Genomic DNA, 20,305 nt, shown 5'->3' on the forward strand with positions numbered 1-20,305 from the left:
TTCTTCAGCGCGGTTCAATGTATAAACTGCGTTTATCTTCAAAATACCAGTGTCTGGTGATTGGCTAACAGCACAGTTAAACCGATTTGTGCATTGAACCGCGTCGAAGAAAACGACCATTATTCTTTCTTTTCTGGCGGACCTCAAATGTGTCTACAATCAATAGAGTGCATATTTGCAGAAGTGCATATTTGCAATCCTTAATGTCTGAAAATTAATCGTACGTACATTTTAGCTTAGCTGCGTGTAGAATTCTAGTGTATGATGTTTATACAGGGTGTTTCTTAAGCCCCGGACAGGAGACATACCGTTAGATCCGGCGTGAAAAAATAAAAATATTGGCGTCAACAATATTCAAAATTTTTAATTAGTTTATTAATTATTACGGATTAAAGTAAGCCAATCATAAGCGCGTGAGAACTAGTAACTCCTTCTCAGTCTCCTCCCATTGGGGACAGCCAATCATTTATTTCCCCACAAAAAACATTTTGCATTATTCTTTTGTTTATTTCCGTTACTCTTTTGTTTATTTACATTACTATATTCGTTTACGTATCCACCGGACACTGTTTTTGTAAGGAGTTATATGATTGGTTGTCCCCAATGGGAGAAGACTGAGGAGTTACCAGTTCTCACGCGCTTATGATTGGCTTACTTTAATCCGTAATAATTAATAAACTAATTAAAAATTTTGAATATTGTTGACGCCAATATTTTTATTTTTTCACGCCGGATCTAACGGTATGTCTCCTGTCCTGGGCTTAAGAAACACCCTGTATAACTCGACAAGGTACACTGATCAAGTGTAGTTTAAATTTAAACCTTAGTGCAGTTTTCGATAATAGATATCTAGTCCGCAAATACTGTGGTTCGTAATCTCGAGTGATATGTCATGAATAAACGTATACCGCTATATGTTCCTATTACTATATACAGGGTGTTCCGAATTTACCTGACCAACCTGAGTTTTCTTCCCTCGTTTTTGTTTCTCGGTGACTATGGGCAGACTGAAGCCAGGCGAAGCCATGGCTATTAGATGTTACGCACTAATTGACAACTACAACATCCTATGACAATATAGGAAATATTAAGATTTGTCGCAGTAAGTAGATTCGAAATCTGTTATCTACAAATACTATGAGATAGGTTTCAACGTCCTTCCTTCCTTCCTTCCCTTTCCTTATGGCAGCCTAGATTTCCCATTCGATGGGAAATCGTTTGATGCCCATAAATATGCCAATTAAAATGTGTGATAAAACGCAGCTTGGTGAAAAAAATGGAAAAATCGTATTTGACGTATTGCGGATAATTCCGATGATATCGAATGCTGAATGCGCCATACTCTTTATAGTACTGTATTCTGATTGGATAGTCGGAACACAAGATATTTTTCTACTCATCTCTTTCTCATCATGGACAGTATCTTATTATTCAATGCCCCACTCTTTTGAGAATATGAGATAGAACATTTTTCATAAAATGGCGGCAAATAGCAAACAAATTATGTGCATTTAATTTACATCTAATTAAAAATGAATAATTGCAATATATATTTACAAACAAAAATGGTAATACTTGAAAGACAACTAAGGGACAGTTCCACAATCACGATTTATTTTTTAAACTCGGTTTATCTTCGAAATAGAAGTATCTAATTTCATAAGCGAGAAGTTAAACCGTATTTAAAAAATAAACCGTGATTGTGGAACCAGCAGTTAATAGTAAACAATTTCGAGGAAGACTTTCAGCAGTCACACGTCCCTGGATTAGATACCATCTACCAATAGAATTTTTAGAAAGAGATAAAGAATAGAATACTTCCACTGTGAAATATACGTTTGCATGTTGAAAGGTGTGTATACTACAATAAAAATATGCTGTGCCGGTGTGTGCCAAGTGTTTTCTATCTACCTTTGTTTGATTATCTGTCTGTCTCTACTGCGAACTACGCATGTAAGTAGAATCTGAGCTACAAATTACAATTCTCCAACGATAAAGAATTTTGCTGTCATTACAACTGAATCTATATATATATACTCTACATGTAGTACTCACGATACTAACTTTTGACATACTGTACAATATGTGAGAGAGAGACGACCCCCCAACGTTCTCTCTCTGTGTGGGCACGCGTGGTACGAGTCCCATTATGCATATATATCAATGGATATATTCCTCATTCTATCCATCTCGTTTTAAGACGGACATTATTTACAGATAGTTAAAGTAGGTATCATGCAATCCATACTATATGTCTATAGTGAGTACGTACATTTATCTATATTGGAGGCACCTTATATATATATACAGGGTGTCCCACGACTTATTCCCCAACGGGCACTGGCATATTCTACGTCGAAAATAGAACAAAATGCAATTTGTCCGAATGAAATCGGTTGCAGCGTTCTCGACAAAATAAATATTAAAACTTTAGAAACATCATCATTTTGAGTGATGATTTCCAATCACCGCCAAAAGAAAACAATAGCAGTAGAAAAGGAAACTGGAGGGCGTTCGATTCTGTGAACACATTCACTCAAGTAGAAACAGTAATATTATCATTAGACTATAACTTATCGAATATGAGACATTCAATCGCACACTTTTTAAAGTCCGATAAAGAAATTTAATGTTCTGAATGGTATTTATTAATGTATGTATTCTTTGATCTTTATTATGTATTCTACCCTTACGAATTTTTGTTTCATCTCTATTTTTTTCTTGCTCTGCAAGTTTTTAAATTAACTTTTTCCGATATCATTTGAAATGGTAAAAATAATTGTTGAAAAAATAATTATAATAATTATAATTATTTTAATTATTATTATTTTTTAATAATAATTGAAAATGTACAAAAAAATGTCCGGGAAAAAGATCAGAGTACATACATACATTAATAAATACCATTCAGAACATTAAATTTATTTATCCGACTTTAAAAAGTGTGCGATTGAATGTCTGATATTCGATAAGTTATAGTCTAATGATAATATTACTGTTTCTACTTAAGTGAATGTGTTCACAGAATCAAACGCCTGCCAGTTTCCTTTTCTACTGCTACTCTACTTTTTCTACTGCTATTGTTTTCTTTTGGCGGTGATTGGAAATCATCACTTAAAATGACATTTCTAAATTTTTAATATTTATTTTATCGAGAACCCTGCAACCGATTTCATTAGGACAAATTGCATTTTGTTCTATTTTCAACGTAGAATATGCCAGTGCCCGTTAGGGAATAAGTCGTGGGACACCCTGTATATTATATATCAATAGAAAATTCGAGCGACGCTACACCGAGATTAAGCCCAACCATTCCATTGACAAACTTTTCAATCCCGAGAATTTTCCATACTACAATTCCTAATGATTTTCCTTATCTGAACATCCGATACATGTTCTTGTAAAAATTCTATAAAACCAAGTAAATTAAAAAATTGCAATTTCTATTCATAAGTATGCATGCGGCGAACATCGTTGTATCTTTATTAAATGCATGCCAAAAACGTAAACAAAATTGCGGATCACTCGCAATAACTCGCAACACCTCTGAGAGAGCGTTTACTATTATCTATTATTTTTATCATTGCCTATTTTTCGCATTTATACTTGAATTATAATGACTATGTACAAATTAATAATTTTCAATTACATCTTGAAAAAATTGTATACACTCTGGGTGAAGTAGTTTGCACTACTCACTCATTTATTTAAAACTAATACGAAAAATAATATTAATGGCGAGTGAAAAATGAAGTATCTATAGGAAAACTCGTCGGTTCACACAATGTACCTTAACCTTAGAACGGTACACTTTGGCATCCGATCACTAAAGGTACACTGGGTGTTGGGTGTGCGACACCCAGTGTACTGTTACTTTAGTATTTCGAAAACTCTTATAAATCATGCTTTAATATATATATATTTCTTTTCCAATTTTAAGCTATACAAGTAGTTTAGTGATAGTTGGATTAATTATGAGATCAAATGTTATAAAATATAATTTGGAAACACTTACAGCTAGATGTAGAAAGTCGATCACGGATTTACCGTAACACTGACAGAGAAAAAATATTCTCCCGCAGTGAAACGAGTCTCGCTATATTTTTGTTATAAAAAATGCTGGCATAGCGAAGTGTTTTACGAAGTACATTAGATTCAACTTATGTTTCATTTATTCTTTTCGAATGATTCGAATAAATTTAGATCGAAAGGATAATGTAAATTAGATTAATTAACATATCACCCGAATCGCATCTGCGTGCTTACCACAGCGAGCATTGCATATTTCACCTTACATTCGCGGTCAGTAAAGGAAATACGACAAAGTCTTTCAATTAGCTAGGACGCAGTTTTTGATTAAACAAAAATAGTATATCAAGCACCCAGGCAACCAAAAGAGTCAAGGAGAAAAGGGAGGGGGGGGTACCATAGTAGCTTCATTAAAGATTACTAAACTCATTTCAGGGTGACCTATTGCTGAAGAGTAAATTTAATTCATGATTCTTCCGAGACTTGCAATGGCTTTTTGTAATAAAGAAAAGAAAAAATAAGATAATCGGGGAAAAGAAGAGAGAAAAACGAGATCGTTACGCGAATAATGAAGTGAGCCATTACATACCTAAAATATACATATGTATAAACATTTCTTCTTTGCACGGAGTTTATAAAAAATGATTATTGATTCGGCTGGCGATACGATCACCAAGTCCTGTAGAGTGGGAACGTGACACTGTATCGTCACTCCTGGGACATTTCTGATTTAGCACAGAAATTTGAGCTCCTTGCCATGAGCACAGTTCCTACATAACGTGGTTCTCATATTATTAACCCTTTCGTTACGGGTGCCGACTATAGTCAGCATCTATGCGACGACCTGTGACGACTCTAGCGGAGCGGACCGCCGTTTAATTATAATGATACTCTATTGATTCTGCGTACGTCGTTCACCGATAATGTTTTCTAACTTCCTGGTGACAAATGAAGTTGTCATATTTTTCTTTGCTGGAGAATGCTCTACTGAAGTCATTTCGATATCTGTGTCATCTGTCAATAATCTCTTGCCGACAGATTTCTTAGCGTCGACGGATATCATCATCTTGTTGATAGCCTCCAGATCCTAGAAGACACAAATTAGACGATTAATTTTTGAATAAATAGTAATTAGTTTTTAACTTCTTTGTCATTACTTTGGCAGGACTGCGACCTAGTGAGTAACTGAGCTGTGGAGCTGGTGATGCTGTGATTGCTGTCGGATCCAAAGTCCTGGTGGTTACACTGTTTGTGACACGTCTAACTGGAGACCTAGCACTAGGTTTAGATTGCGGTAATGGACTGAGGGCCAAGTTCATAACACCACCTCGAGACCAGCCAAGTTTGTTCGCAACTTCTTTAACCTGTGGCACGTAGACAGTATTGTAAAATTTAATAAGGTCGCCACGAGTCTCGGGTCCGAAATTACGCGAGGTTCCAGCCATATTGGTAGGTGTTGGTGGTGCGATATTATTTCTCTGATCCGTCGAGGCTTCAACGTTTCTAGTTTTGTCCGATTCGCTGTTGCCATTTGTTTCATTCTTGTCGATAAGTACTGACCTGTAAATATGCGACTCAGCCTGGGGCTGTAACCGATAACAACGCATAATTTCCGTGAAGGTATTTCTCTCCATCTTCGCGAGTTTACATATTACGTAAACAGCACACATAAGAATCTGATCCAAGTGCCGATCTTTCATAAGGTGAGTACGGTCCTTAATAGAGTACTCAAAAATTGTCCATATCTTTTTCTTCATCTCCTCATCGACAATATCTAAAGACTTGCATAGATCCTGCATACGTATACTAGACAGATTATAAAATTTTCTGAAGAAGAGCGCCAAAGAGCCCGTTCGTCGTGGTTTCGCTTGTTCTCTGTTCACTGTACTTGACTGGATTGGCGCGCCACAACCTTGCAGCGTTGATGTCTTTGGAATGGCTATCTGGTGGTCTGGCAGTGTCAAAAGTATTCTTTGATTACCGTCAATCGTTACGACCTTTGGAGACAAGACACTTTGGCCCCCTACTCGTAAGATACTCTGTCCACTGATTCTACTGTCAGGAAACAGTCGTTTCTTAGCGACACCTGAAGCAACCACAGGAGACTGAAATCTGATAGAAATTGGCCGTAAATTTCGAATTCTCACACATCTTTCTCGTGTCAATAAGAAATAAAACAAACCTTTCAGATGCAGATGATATTGGACTTTGCTGGATGTCGTGCTGAGTCCCACGGTCCAGCGCGATTCTTCGTAAAACAGGTTGACCTGGTGTATTGGGGTCAAAAGTGTCCGCGTTGCCCGATAAAGTAACTTCTTCGTTGCTCGGCACGCCACCTTCTGCATTTCCTATAACAGTCCATAAAGGACTCTCGCTTCGCCAAGCAAGTGACTCTAAAATTGTCTCCTCGATGAGATTCAGGTGTTTCACTACGTCGCGCGACAGTCCTTCCTCATCTCTGACGATGATTTCTATAACCTTATAGAAATGATAGGCGTCCAAGTTTAAGGCTGTTAGAATCCATGGAAACACCTTATCACTGTTATAAGAATAGATGACTATTTCCAAGCAACAGGCGAAAAGGCACCGATGGAATATTTCATTTGAGAGCAAATTCTGAAAAAAAATACGAAGAAATAAATACAATATCCATAATATCCATTGTTGTTTAAACAAATTTTTATCATTTCCATGACTTACTATGATATCACAATTAGGCTTCCTGCGTTTTTCATCATTTAAGATCATCTCCAGGAGTTTATAATACAGAGTTTGTCCCAGGTGAAGACGTTTCTTTCCAAAATTTAAATTTGACGCTTCGTTGCCTTCAGTATTGAGAGTATATTCAGCGCAAAATTGTTCACCAATCTCCCTCACCCTTGCTTCCACCGTCCTAACATCCTGAGTGCAACTGTTAAACATTTCTATGAGACTTTCACTTGGAGCGGCTTGGCGACCAGCTAATAAAGCCTGTAGACGACTAACACTCTGCGTTGCGGTAGACACTGCTGTCACATTGGACATATCTTTCTTTCTAAGGTATTTGCGCCCGGTTAAAGGCGTCGGCGGCGTCAAATGCTGCATTTGCTATATAGTAACATAAAGAAAAACTATATTAAACTTGTATACGATTTTAATTATCATATAAAAAAGTTGATTTTAATTTTTTTATTGGTTATTATTACACTTAGCACATCGTATTTATTCATGTCAATAATGATCAAAGTATTTCATATTTTATTGAAGATTATATGAAATAACTTATATGCGCTGTGACGTTATTCACGTCACAAGTCTAGAATGAATTGACTGTCGTGTTTATCATGCGGGATGTAGTTCCGTCTCTTAAAGTTGCGCTAACTAAAATAAACGGCCAAGAACTCCAGGGTCTCGAGTATATAATTTAATAATGTTAGATTAATTCCTACCGTAAAATAATTTTATGCGACATATCGAAATACCATTGCGACGAGGGGGATTCTGTACCGCAGCGAGAACAACATTTTCCTCAGTCTTGCCCGAAGGAAACTGCCTATTGTCACGCGAGGGAGCGTGGAGGAACGCCACTGTTAGCCAACACACCTCCACCCCGCTACGGACACCCCCAAATAAAGTAGGGAGCAGACCCGACGAGAACATCGCCATGGACAACTTATCGTTACGCCAGTTCCGGTACCGATGCTTAGCTAACGGCATCCGTACCGAAGAGGAAGCTCAGGAAGCTACCCTAGGCAGAGAAGAAAGGACCCTCCGCCATTTCAACGTCCCGTCCACACAGGACCGGACGAAGATACGCACCCGACATCACCTGTACACCCAGGAATGACGGCAGCAGGCCGTCCTGATTATTACTGCGTTCCAAATCTCGCGACAAGGCGACGTACGCCAATGTATCGTACGTAGACTCCAGTGGAACCCAGATTTCGCGGACCATCCTTCCAAGGCCCATTTTCTTCGACGCGGTTCAATGCATAAACTTGGTTTAACTGTGCTATTAGCCAATCAGACACTTGTATTTTGAAGATAAACGCAGCTTATGCATTGAACCGTGTTGAAGAAAACGAGCCCAAGCAACTAAACGATCAAATGGAGGCTCTGGTTAATATCTGATCTCGTAAAGATCCTCTCGCGTCGAGTAGCGATCTCATAATTCGGTATCGTTAAAATATCTTTTATAATTAGTCCATTGGCATGTTTCCTATATTTCGCGCGTAAGCCACGGATTGGCGGAAGACTTCCGCGTAGGCGATTGGCCCCGTGAGCCATACCAGATCTCCCATGAGGAAGCTAGCCTCGACCGGTAGGAAGAAGAACGCTCAAGATTCATTCGTTTTTCGTTAGCCGTTTTGGCCGGTCTCGCTAAAGTAATTGTCTCACATGTGGTACCGAAATGTAATGCTTAGGTAAGCACTTTTGTCTAAAGGGCGAAATCTTTTCTATCTTGGCTTCCGTGCATTAGCACGTATAGATCTGTTTCGTTTCATTCCTCCCGATTTCAGCCTAGGAGATGTTCGTACTTTGCCAGCTAGGAAAAAATTCCATGCCTTCCGTTATTAATTTCTGTATTTTCGAAATGTATTATTGAATTTAGACTTATGCGTCAGTGCCCTCGAGAACTGTTAAACGAATCCGTGTTGCATGCGTCTCGTGAGTTCACGTATTGTCTTGTCGTTAAACTAAGTTATATATTTTCTGTTTTCGCGTTCTCTATAATTTTGTGTATGTTTTGTAGTAATTATCTTTTACATCACGAATATTGTTAACATGTCCCATAGAGGACCTAGTATCGCGTGACTTTCGGTCTTAGGTTTATTTTGTTTCACATGTCCCGAAGAGAACCTTGTCGCGAGTGCTATTCATCTTGTTTTTCGAAATTGTTAAATTGTTAATTTAATTTAATTTGACGTCCCAGAATAGAAGGGCCAATTTGTTATGTTTTCTGTTACTGAATTTGATAGGTTCTCAATCTGAATTTCTTATATCTTTTCCTTTATCTCTCCCTTATTTAACATCAGCATTGACCCAACCCCTCTACCATACCTCTGCGTTCCGTTCCTGTTAGTCGGACCTCTTTTCATATTTTCGAGGGAGTACCTTTAAGTATCGTGACGCAACGATGCATCTGGCGCCCATCCGGCATTTCATTAAGTCTAGTTTGCTTCGTATTGCGTAGTCCCGGGAAATTTGGAAAGAGTATTGAGTCAATTGTAAGCGAAAGATCATGCTGTACCTTGGAGTACCTTTCTACCTTTTCTATCTTTGAGAAAATAGTATTATTAGTGCTTGCTTTTTCTTTCATTACAAAAAGTATTTTTCTTTCATTACAGCGCATGAGCCTTAACAACTTCCAAAAGATGATCCAGACTAATATAAAAAATTTGGAAAATACTCACGCCACCGTACTGTTCCTTCTTGAACTGAAATTGTTCATGAAGGTCACCGAAGTTAACAGCATCCGTAGGCGATCCGATATTATCCTTAGCATCAGCACCTGAAACCGAAAGGATATTTATTAATAATTATTCAATAGAAAGTTTTCATCAATCCCATTGCTGCCTAGGGTATACCCAATTAAATATGACATATAGTATCTATGTACTGTTCACAAAAACAACCTGCGTCGGCGAGATTTACTGATCATGTTGCATTAAAGTGAGCCTATCTCTATTCTCTACACTGCCATGAAAACCCACCTTTCAAAGTCATATGTCTTGGAAGTTTAGCGCGATAAGCAATCTCTCTGCCGACTATTTCCAAGCTTGACATTCCACTCATCCTGATTCGTCTCCACTCAGCTGCAAATCACAGCCACGACAAAGCGGAAAGAAACAGGTTAACAGCCAGAAGTGTAAATGATTAAGAGAATACATGAGTGCAGCTGAATGCAATAGATTGTAATTGAATTAGATACATACACAAAGATGCATAATATGTAGGTGTATAAAAATGATAATCTAACAGGGTGCTACATGTGATGCATTTGAAATTGAAGGGTGACCTGCATGTAAATAATATGCAAGGCATGCTTATTGCCAGATGCAAGTAGGGAATGGGGATACGTAAGCGGGTTCGATTTATAGAACAGGTGGGCTTTAGTGCTTAAGGTCTGATTAGCTGTTATTAAAAGCCATACTGTGTATTAACGAAGGTCAAAGCATGCTTCTTCTATTAAAGGACGCATTTTTTCACACTTAGGAAACAGTTGTACCGAAATATAAAGTTCAGAGTCCCTTCCGCATCTGGAAAGCCAGATAACTGACCCCAAGAAAATACTTATTCAGTACGATTGATACGAATGAAGCTGATTATTTTATTAATATTTTGTGCACCAATTATATTTGAAACTTGTCTATTTTTCAAAGTATATTATTATTCTTACCCAAAAAAATTCGTTCATCAAAATCCCCCACACTTAAAACGTGCTGCTCATAGGCTTTGTTTACAGCCTTGTTGTTGCCGTCAAAATAGAGGGCTTCTAAAATTCCAGAGGAGGTTGACTGATCGCCCCGTAAAATCCTCTCGTTGAATAACTTGTTTATGTGATTCTTCAACGTGTATTCTTTGATACCTTTTGCCTCAATAACTAAGGCATCATGACGTTCACAGAGAAGATTAACAATGCAGTTTGCTACTCTTGGTGGAATATAGTGATCATTGTTGAAGTTTGGTGGCAAACCTGGATACGAACGATATTTAGATATGATAAAATATAATAATAAAGTTTACTGTCGGTGATAAATTGATATAGTCGGCCCCCGAGCTCGGTATGATTTTTTGACAATTTGCAAGGCACAGTCCTTACCAAGTGACACATGATTTTCCATAAAATAATGTAAATATATGGTAAAATAAAACGTATTTAGTGTAAAACCACGCATATGCATACTTTGTAACAAACATTTTATGCAATGAAATAAATGCTATGCTGGACACTTAATTGTTTTCAATCTGTCAAAAAAACACATTGAACTCATGGACAGTGTATAAGAATTGCTTACCAGGAAATACTGGGTTAAGAAGATCTTTTCTATTTGCTAGCAATGCATTACTGTAGATAAAATCACAAGTGACGATAAGTAAATGATAAGAATTAACAAGATCATCAGAGATGTCAGGGAAAGCTCCTTTGATGCAGACAAAAAGGGTCCAACAAAATTCAAAGACTCTGGATGGGGTACATGGTAGAGTCTTGTGTCGTCTTGATCTTGGTGGACGTGACACATCATCTGCTGGGTCTTTAAAAATGTCAGTAAAAATAGGTTGATACTTCTTGAATATCACCATAGAGACAGCAAAGTTCCTCTCAAGCTTCTCTATTTTAGAGCGGAAGTCCTGTGGCATGTTAGCCATGTCTGCCCATGATTTACTTTTTGTGAAGAACTGCATCAGAGACAAATTGCACAAACGCAAAAGGCGTGTGAGAGATACGCAGTTGCCTTCAACATTTGGACCAGTTCTTGCAACAGTTGGTATTGAAGATCTTCGGCAAGCAACATACAATGCACATCCTATCCAGTGAAGTTGATCACCCTGAAAATACATAAAAATCACCTATGTAACATGCAATAATTTTACCCAAATATGCTTATCATTTAACTTTATAAAAACACAACATTCAATTTATTAAACTGAGAATAAAATTAACTTGATAGGTAATACAAAAATAAATTGTTGTAACTTCTTATGAACTAAGTACATTCATTATGATATACATAGCAATTGAAAAAGGCTGTATTTTTCTGTTTATAGGACTACAAAATGTCGCGCTAAATATTCAAACTTCCGAAATCGTCTGTGGCTAATTTCAAGAAAAATTTTAGTTGTTCTTTTATATTGAATGAGCTAAAACTTAAACGTTTTATTTCTGAATATTTTATTAAAGCAAGTAAAGAAAAGATGATGTTTTTAATCAGGCAAAGTATTATCGAAAAATTGAATCCTGAGTCCTTTAATAAAGGGTTACATGAAGAATTCTACGTGTTTGGCAATTATAAAATTATAGGAAAAACGTTGGAGCGCTCATTTCTAATAAGAAAAGTCCATGAAATTTGTTAGACAGTTGTATTTGATGAAATACCTCTAAAGTGTAATTCTGTCGAATAGTCTCGTAGGACCTCCAGGCTTCAGATGCCGCGGTAGCATCCATATTTAACTTTTGGCATAAATCCTGATGTCTGCTGTACGTAGAATCTTCGACATCGTCCGACTGCCCCATTTTCCACAAAAAATATTACGGAAAACTATGAAAAATCACTGGAACACTATCACTGCCTAACTGAGGTGCGCCATACGAGAAGCCTGTAGCGCCTTGGCGGGAAACAGTCGTGCACCATCGCCATTTCTGCCAACTTGGCGGGAAATACACATAGTGAGCTACTTTTCGTGAGAATATTAATCTTCTGGTTTAATATGTTGATAATTATGAAAAACTTTATAACTTTATACACATTCAGTATATAATTATTATAATGGAAAATTTGTTTGATCTGCCTGAAAAATTTAGGACTACTTTTTTGTGCGCACGGGTGTTGTACATACACTGAATAAATGTCTATTGCGCAGCAACAAACCAATTTCATTATATTTGCATTCACGCCTCAGTAATATTCAAAGATGCATTTAAGTGACGATAGGTTTTATCTGTTTGAAACTTAATTTTTAGCAGTTTGTCTGTCACGAATGCTTTATTGAGATACTGCGCGCGATTTTCCACTTTGTTACCACTATGCTCATCCAGTATGCTATCATGCTCCAGTCCGCATGAGAGGCCAATGCATTAGTGTTATTAGTGTATTATCATTCTCAAATGATATATCAATGCACGTTTATTTTTTTACAAAAATAGAATATAATGTTTTATGAATACGTAAACAAATATTTCATACAAACGTATATGATTTCATTTAGCTTTTACATCTTTGTTTCTTGCGGGTTTTGTCACTTATCACGAATCGTAAGGTTTCTATAAGTTCGAAGATACCACATACCGTACCTTTCATAACCTCAAGAGGCTATGATTACGTCAATTAAAGATAATGTTATTCTGTCATTAAATTACTAAAAAGTTTTTTAATATGCAATATCGACACAGTTTCATGATGTTTTTTATTCAACATCGATATATTCATTGTAGTTCTGTAAATTTAAAAAATTATTTTGCCAGACAAAGTAGGTTCATGAAACGTATGTTAAACAATGATCAATCTAAAAGGTAATTACAATTATTTATATATGTATATATATATGTATATCGAATATATTGATATATACAGTGTTAATGTATCTAAAATACACTGGGAAATTGCCAAATATACGTGATATTTCAGGAAATGGTATAAGGAAACGATTACAACTACTATGCCAAGTAATTTTATATTGGAAAAACCTGAGATTCAGTGTAATAACCGCAGAATGAATGTTTTGAATAAACTCTTTATGGAATATATAACAGATTTGATGTCCACTGGTGAAGTTGCATCTAAATTGGTTGGCAAAGGGATTGAAATATCACAAGTAAAAGTAACACCACGATTTGACTACCTTCGAGTATATTGGATTACCAAGGGTGATGTAAAGCATGATAATGAAATAGAGCAAGTTCTGCATTCATCAGCTGGCCACATAAGACACGAATTGACTCAACTCCGTATAGTGGGCATAGTCCCAGTGATAACATTTGTGAAAGACAAAAGATTCTCATTTCTAGCAGAAGTTGAAAGTAAACTAACGATAGCAGATTTTGGTGATGATTTCACACCTACCACAAACATATTAAAACCAGCTCAGGAATCCATATTACACTTCAAACTTTCACCTCACATTCGTTCTAAACTGAAAGACATTGAAACATCTGAGGAAAACAAGGACAATGAATTTGTTATAAACCTGCCTCCAATGCGATGTGATGTTTTTGGATTAAACCAATTCAATATTATGTCAAGAGTAAGTAGTATTCATCTGTTAATGATAATTTATAGCAAATAAGGTGTTACAGAACTTGTATTATTTTAGGTCCAACAATCAATGAAAAAATCACATGGAGCTGCTCAAAGTCGACTGAACTCACAGTTGCCTGATTCACATGCACCAATAACCATGAATTCATTTAAGGTAGCAGATTATTTGACTGCTAAAGAAGACAAGGAAGCGTTTTCGAAATTTTTAGTCCAGCGTATAATTGACGAAAAACATAAAAAACGAAGGGAGCGTTCAAAAATGAATCTTCAAAAGTTAGATGATATCAATGTAGACAATACTGAAGATTATAATGTAGACGAATCATATGATACTTATAATGACGATTACTCTGACGAGATAGAATTAGAAAAGTTGAAATAAAGGTTGAAAAATGATATGACCGCAGAGTATTATTTATTGTTTTGTGTAAATATAATACATAATAATGATCTGACTTTTATGCATACATATAATAATAATAATAATATTTTAGGAGGTCAGTACTATGTCACATTGTACATTTCTACAGTTCTTTAATTATCTAAGCTCTCAAAAATAAAACTTAAAAAGAAGCTTGAAAACGAAACTCCAATGTTTTGCTTTGAATTCTACTTTGAATTATCCCGTTATTCTGACATTACACATAATATATGAATTGGAAATATTAATAGTCAGTTGTATTACGCAACCGATTATTAAGGGTAAAAATATAATTAAAAAGTATTAGCTAAGACAACACTGGAATTTAATCTAAGTTTCTTATTTTTGATTTACAATGACAGCAAACTATTTTATGCCCTCAATCACTTAAAAATAAATATAGGCATAATGGATAAGCCAAAGAGTATCAAAATCTGAAAATCTTGGTGATCAAAATTAACTGTAAATTTCTCTGTTTGTAATTACCGATCATCTTCAAACAGAATATAGCTTCCAGGGAAAAATGTTTAGACTAATTAAACAAAAAAGGAACATTTTAGTATAAAATATTGCTTCATACTTAAACCTTTCGTTAGAAGTGCCGACTATAGTCGTTGAAAGACGTGAGTGCGAACACCGAAGACTAATGATGTACAAGGTGCACACTTTGCGGCGCGGTGCCCCGTTCAGTGGCGTCAGTCTAACGGAGCGGACCGCCGTAACGAAAGGGTTAATTTTCACTTTTCTTCAGTATTTTTTAAATTTTCGTTCGACATTTATATTGTAAAAAGAACTTTTAGCGCTGGCTTACTTCCCCATCAAATATTTTACTATAGATCATGGAGTATGTACGCGTTTTTTAAATTTTCGATTGCTTGAAAAATACTCTTTCACTAAGCTCTTTAATTCACTCTTGCTCTATATAAAACTTATATGCATTATTCGATTGCCTTAAACTCTACAACTTATTAATCGACGCGTTGAAATCCATACTATATGATTGTGTTCAATGTCAACAGCGATTAGGAAGCAAGAGTATTTGATTAGTCATTTGATCGTAAATCTTGCAACCATTGTAAAATTTCACCAATAAAATATGTTTACTTTCTCAGTGCTGTTTCTGCTGAATAATGCTTATGTATTGCGTAGCAGACAGAAGATTATAGAGGTGCCATACGCAACACTGTAAACGTTCGAATTCAGAAATAAAAGGAATTACTACTTCGTCAACATGATCTCGGTCGTGATGTATCTATTCCTTGTTCATTTATTCCCCTGGGTTCATCTTCATCATCCGGCTGTACGGAATTACTTTCCGTAATGCTTTTTTGCGAGGGACGAATATTGGAGGACGTTAGATTTGATATGGAATCGCTCAAGGTACACGCATCCACTACGTGTTTATTAAACGTGTCACTTTTATCAGCATAAACGTGATGTCCAGCACCCGTAATCACCTGAAATAAAAGAGCACAATGACGATTGGATAGTTCTATATTTTATATCGGTAAGAATCCTTACAAAAGTTTCGTTAAAGTACCTTAATCAATTTAATGATAAGAAGAAGATTGATAATATAAGCATGTGGTTCGCTCATACGCAATTATTACAGTTACGGTTTTCGTGAATTACAGATACAAATCGTAGTAAATTTACTGAGACCTGATTACATCATCCTCGGTTAAATTCTGAATTCACCAAATGTGAATATTCTTTAAGAGCTTTACTGAAGATTGACATTTAACGGAAAATCATGCAACCGGCTCTACGGAAGAATTACATAGACCTCTGATAGTAAGCGGTTATAATGATAAATTTCAGGATTTTCTGCATTTTTTCCATGTGAAAATTTTCAGTTTTATTGCCGCACTTGCCTGTACATGAACGTATGACGACGACCTGGTTTGCTTTATAGTCTCACCGGCCGTATTGTCGACCCAGGATCGGCTACCATATAATAGAGTTATTGGAATGTCCTGATTTAATTTGTCCATCCTCTTAACGATGGGGTTTTTAGCCCAACCGAAACCCTGCATCATCGCGTGAAATGCACTCTCGCCACTACATGGACATGGAAAAAATGGACTTTTAATGCATTTAATACATTTTCAAGAAGATAGGATGTTTGCCATTAAACTTACGATGGGGTTTGTGCATTACACTGATGTATATATTGAGAAATTATGCTCACATCGTCTTTTAGTAAGGGAGCAAATTTCTTGACAATGTCTGGTCGTGTCGTTTCTATTAGCCATTGTCCTAATGCATAAATCAAGTATTTTTGTTATTAATAACAAAATTTAGTTTGAATTAATAGAATCAATAAATTGTTCAAACCACTAACCAAAGGGTCCAGCTACTCTGACTGCCCATAAAGGATTCAAAGGCTGCACTAAGTATGCAATAGCCTTTACCCAAAGCGGAATATGCACCCTCGATACTGCATCTGCTGGTTTCTCCGGAAAACCCCATGGATCCGCTAGTATAAGATGTTTTACCCTTTCTGGGTATTGTATAGCATAGGAAGCAGCAAGAAAACCTCCCATGGAATGGCCAAGCAGTACGAATTTCTCTAATTGCATTTCTCGTCGCCATTCTTCGACAGATTGTACTAACTGGTTTTCAGCTTCCTGAGCCTTGCTGCTAAACACAGGTCGACTGCTTCTACCAAAGCCTGTATAATAAAGAAAAACAACCTTGCTTATCTAATCACATGTTGTCATTGAATGATAGATATCCACTGTTATTGCTATTGCTACATTTTACTAATGGATTTTAGTATCTGTGCATCAAGAATTATATATAGGAAAAACATTAATTCTGGAATATGTAAACAGGATTCCTACAGTTGTCAAGAATCTGTGACTGGGAGTGCGTATGTAAATTTCGCTTATACATCACAGGAGGTATCAGCACGAAAGAGATAATATCTCTTGCTAGAAGTAGAGCAAATATATTAAGATTCAATAAAACATTAAAAAGGTATATTCATATAGATTTACAAAGGTCTATAAAGACTAGTGTTATGACTGTCCTCTAGGCTGGAATTACATATCAGCTTACAGTGACCCTGGCATTCGATTTCTAATAATAATAAGATACTCCCTTAGAGACAGGTAATGCAAGACAGTAATTCTCATACATGCGAACATGTGCATATAATTAAATGTGACCATTTAGATGTATCAGTTTTAGCAATAAATTGTTTATTGAGCTCTTATTACCAGTTCTTATTTTCATTACCACGAAATGTATATAGTAATTATAGGGTAAAATTTGAGATGTATACTGAGCCACAATTACTCAATTGAATGTTATGAAAGTTAATTAAAATACATCAATCAAGCAGTACAAATTTAAATTACAGACAGTTACTTATGTATAATTGATTCCAATAAACAATTATTATCTATGATTGGTGATATTGAATACAAAGAGTAAAGTTAATTTTTTAAACTTACTTTATAAAGTTTAAAGTGGTAAGTAATTATACAATAGAAAATTTGTATTGTACAGTGTACTTAATATCAAGCCTTTAGGAATAGTGAGACAAAGTAGTTTAGTGCTGTTTTAGTCTTATCAAATAAGATCATCAGTGCCATCACACAGAGACTGATAGGATAATCACATATGTAATATGTAAACAGATACAAAGAAAATTATTACACAATAAGCTGATTTTTCTGCAGATAATACATAAATTTATATTGAGGGATACAGCAAAAATTTTGCCTGCAATTGTGCAATAGTATAGTGTTCACAGAGATATTAATAACAACCAAATAAGTAAAAATATTTACCGAGAATGTCAATAGCATAAACTGGCCTTTGTGATGCAAGAGTATCTAAATTTAAGCACCATAATGCTACTCCAGCACCTAAACCATGAAGTAAAACAATTGGTGTTTTTGGGGATTCCTCATTCAATGATATGGTCCATATCTTGTCTGCGGTACCCACCACTGGTCCGATATCCACATACCAACCACGGTAAGCTGTTTTTAAACCTGTAAAAAAAAAGTGTACGTATTTAATAACTTTTATTATATTCATTATTCGATCAAATATATATATTATACATAAAGTACAGGATAGTTTGTTTAGATAAATTTGCAATGTTCACATTATGATAAAAAAATCTGCTAGTCATCATTAATCTTTCTAATACAACTGTTCCTTCATAATAATTTTAACTCTGCGCAAAGTTGTAGAAAGTAAACTAATTTTGATATGACATTAACTTACACGATAGAATTTTCTTCTCAGCTGCTCGCAACATCGTTGATGATGATGCAGACCAACTAAACCATCCCCAGATCCAGCTGTTAACATAAGACGATAAGCTGTCTATACCATATCCTTATATAATTTGTGTCTAATAAAATTACGAATTTATGCTATATTTAAAGTATGCAATGTTGAATGACAGATAGAATTAGAAGTTGCACACATTCTTACGACATTATAAAAAGTTATCTGTGGGAATATAAACCATACATTGAAAATATAATACACCTAAATTGTAATAAGACCCATGAAATTTAAATAAAAATTTATGAAAACGCCAAGTCTTACGAATGTATACCATCTAAGAAAAACCTTTGTATACTTTTTCTATAAAAATTAATAACGATGTTAAAATTAATTTTATCAAATTATCACCTGTCAGTACTACTCATTATTTTAATCCATTGATAGAAGACATTTCGAACTCTACAATTCTGACATCACAAAAGACGCACATTTTACTAATGACGCAATATTATGTTTATTACGTAACTATTGCGAATATTTATAAATAGAAGACACAGGTAGCAGCGAAGGAAACTAATATGCCGATATTGACGCATGCAGCTTCCAAACGTGTTTTTGACATATGTCAACTGTTGAGTATTCTATCATAACACATCTTTTATTACCTGTTCGACTTGACCAGTTCATTATCTGCCATGAGTTTTGTTCTTCAATTTTGTCTGTTTTTTCCTTTCTTCGCTGTCAATTCTGGTCAATACGAAAAAAAAAAATACGACTCTAAAGTACGCGTATGTACGTTAACTGATCGATGTCGTCTGCTGGGAAATTACAAATGTGTAGCCATTACGAATAAGATCAGCTGATCATTCGGATTATAACATTAGGCATATCATGGTGCAAAGGACGATGATGTCTGATTATATGATTGCATTTACATTTTCTCCTTCTTTTGGTAGAAAGAAAATCAATTTTATCGACGGAATCACAATGATAAATTCCGTGTAGTGAATGGTCTCTACTAGTTTATAATCCGGGACTGATTGAAATACGCAGAAGATATTTGTGAAGTTCTAAGTGACTAATATGAATTTCGCACAACACTGTTTGGATTCGGTGTATAAACTCTGTAGGTTCCCTCCAGTTTCCTCACCATTGATTACATATAACATCGACATATAGCATGGACTACGCGTCCGTACTTCAAGCTCCTTGAAAAAAAGTGTCGGCTCGAATAGACAAAGAGGGACTGAGGCAGCGGCCAATAGCTCTCTTTTTCTAATGTTCCTATTGGCTACTTTTTTTATCACTCAGTGAATCTCAGGAACGTACTGTTAAACGCTAATCCCTTTACTTATAAATTGCGTGGCGTGATATAATGGCGTTTACAATACGTTACTTCGACAACGTCGAACGACGATAAAAAATGTTCTTGTAAATACTCTTCGGTATGGTGTGTACATGTTTTATCTGCAAGAAAAGATCAGACAAATCGCAAGGTTTATCATTCCATAGGTTAGTAATAATGTATTATTTAAATAATTGCATTAGATTAGGTTATGGACTAGGTTATGAAAAGTAACAAGATCGTTTTATCCAAAAACCAATAAATGTTGTGAAATGCATAGTTGCATGTAATATGTTTTTG

The 20,305-nt window shown here is 35.7% G+C and overlaps 3 protein-coding genes and 1 long non-coding RNA gene across 7 annotated transcripts; 2 read left to right on the forward strand and 2 right to left on the reverse strand.

Moving 5' to 3' along the window:
• Nucleotides 1–723: 723 nt before the first annotated feature.
• On the forward strand, nt 724–9,521 carry LOC112495014. Its single transcript, XR_003061131.1, has 2 exons — nt 724–1,953; nt 9,357–9,521. It is a non-coding gene; the product is annotated as an uncharacterized LOC112495014 (long non-coding RNA).
• Nucleotides 3,423–12,380, reverse strand: LOC107272174 (retinoblastoma-like protein 1). 2 transcript variants are annotated; one of them, XM_015749052.2, is made up of 9 exons: nt 12,107–12,380; nt 11,028–11,559; nt 10,409–10,705; nt 9,723–9,824; nt 9,423–9,520; nt 6,730–7,116; nt 6,212–6,645; nt 5,187–6,141; nt 3,423–5,116 (listed from the first exon to the last, which is right to left on the reverse strand). In XM_015749052.2, the coding sequence occupies exons 1-9, from the start codon at nt 12,242–12,244 to the stop codon at nt 4,922–4,924; spliced, it is 3,138 nt and encodes a 1,045-aa protein (XP_015604538.1). In that variant the 5' UTR covers nt 12,245–12,380; the 3' UTR covers nt 3,423–4,921. The 2 variants fall into 2 exon arrangements, with proteins under 2 accessions (XP_015604538.1, XP_015604539.1); XM_015749053.2 differs by lacking the exon at nt 9,723–9,824 and having other exon boundaries at nt 12,107–12,377.
• A 263-nt stretch (nt 12,381–12,643) lies between these two features.
• Nucleotides 12,644–14,386, forward strand: LOC107272176. Its single transcript, XM_015749056.1, has 3 exons — nt 12,644–13,240; nt 13,356–13,971; nt 14,041–14,386. Exons 1-3 carry the CDS (start codon nt 13,104–13,106, stop codon nt 14,365–14,367), a joined length of 1,080 nt encoding a protein of 359 aa, XP_015604542.1. The 5' UTR covers nt 12,644–13,103; the 3' UTR covers nt 14,368–14,386.
• Nucleotides 14,387–14,715: 329 nt separating this feature from the next.
• Nucleotides 14,716–19,804, reverse strand: LOC107272175 (protein ABHD4). 3 transcript variants are annotated; one of them, XM_015749054.2, is made up of 7 exons: nt 19,326–19,802; nt 18,652–18,728; nt 18,207–18,413; nt 16,751–17,080; nt 16,548–16,665; nt 16,281–16,467; nt 14,716–15,863 (listed from the first exon to the last, which is right to left on the reverse strand). In XM_015749054.2, exons 1-7 carry the CDS (start codon nt 19,355–19,357, stop codon nt 15,633–15,635), a joined length of 1,182 nt encoding a protein of 393 aa, XP_015604540.1. In that variant the 5' UTR covers nt 19,358–19,802; the 3' UTR covers nt 14,716–15,632. The 3 variants fall into 3 exon arrangements, with proteins under 3 accessions (XP_015604540.1, XP_015604541.1, XP_024945230.1); XM_015749055.2 differs by lacking the exon at nt 19,326–19,802 and adding an exon at nt 19,069–19,221; XM_025089462.1 differs by lacking the exon at nt 18,652–18,728 and having other exon boundaries at nt 19,326–19,804.
• Between the last annotated feature and the right edge of the window lie 501 nt (nt 19,805–20,305).

Source organism: Cephus cinctus, unplaced genomic scaffold (genome assembly GCF_000341935.2).
Source record: "Cephus cinctus unplaced genomic scaffold, Ccin1 Ccin1_scaffold1116, whole genome shotgun sequence".
NCBI classification, from domain to species: domain Eukaryota; kingdom Metazoa; phylum Arthropoda; class Insecta; order Hymenoptera; family Cephidae; genus Cephus; species Cephus cinctus.

What these genes read in the sequence shown, in the direction of transcription:
- LOC107272175 (XM_015749054.2), bottom strand. Translation starts at nt 19,357, where the DNA reads ATGGCAGATAATGAACTGGTCAAGTCGAACAG. An exon ending in TGAGAAGAAAATTCTATCGT is followed by an intron (nt 18,414 to 18,651) that starts GTAAGTTAATGT and finishes TTTTTTTTACAG; the next exon opens with GTTTAAAAACAGCTTACCGT. An exon ending in CAGAGTAGCTGGACCCTTTG is followed by an intron (nt 16,666 to 16,750) that starts GTTAGTGGTTTG and finishes TTTATGCATTAG; the next exon opens with GACAATGGCTAATAGAAACG.
- LOC107272176 (XM_015749056.1), top strand. Translation starts at nt 13,104, where the DNA reads ATGCAATATCGACACAGTTTCATGATGTTTTTTATTCAACATCGATAT. An exon ending in AACAATGATCAATCTAAAAG is followed by an intron (nt 13,241 to 13,355) that starts GTAATTACAATT and finishes GTGATATTTCAG; the next exon opens with GAAATGGTATAAGGAAACGA. An exon ending in AATTCAATATTATGTCAAGA is followed by an intron (nt 13,972 to 14,040) that starts GTAAGTAGTATT and finishes GTATTATTTTAG; the next exon opens with GTCCAACAATCAATGAAAAA.
- LOC107272174 (XM_015749052.2), bottom strand. Translation starts at nt 12,244, where the DNA reads ATGGGGCAGTCGGACGATGTCGAAGATTCTACGTACAGCAGACATCAG. An exon ending in GACAGAATTACACTTTAGAG is followed by an intron (nt 11,560 to 12,106) that starts GTATTTCATCAA and finishes ATGTATTTTCAG; the next exon opens with GGTGATCAACTTCACTGGAT. An exon ending in ATATCATCTGCATCTGAAAG is followed by an intron (nt 6,142 to 6,211) that starts GTTTGTTTTATT and finishes AATTTCTATCAG; the next exon opens with ATTTCAGTCTCCTGTGGTTG.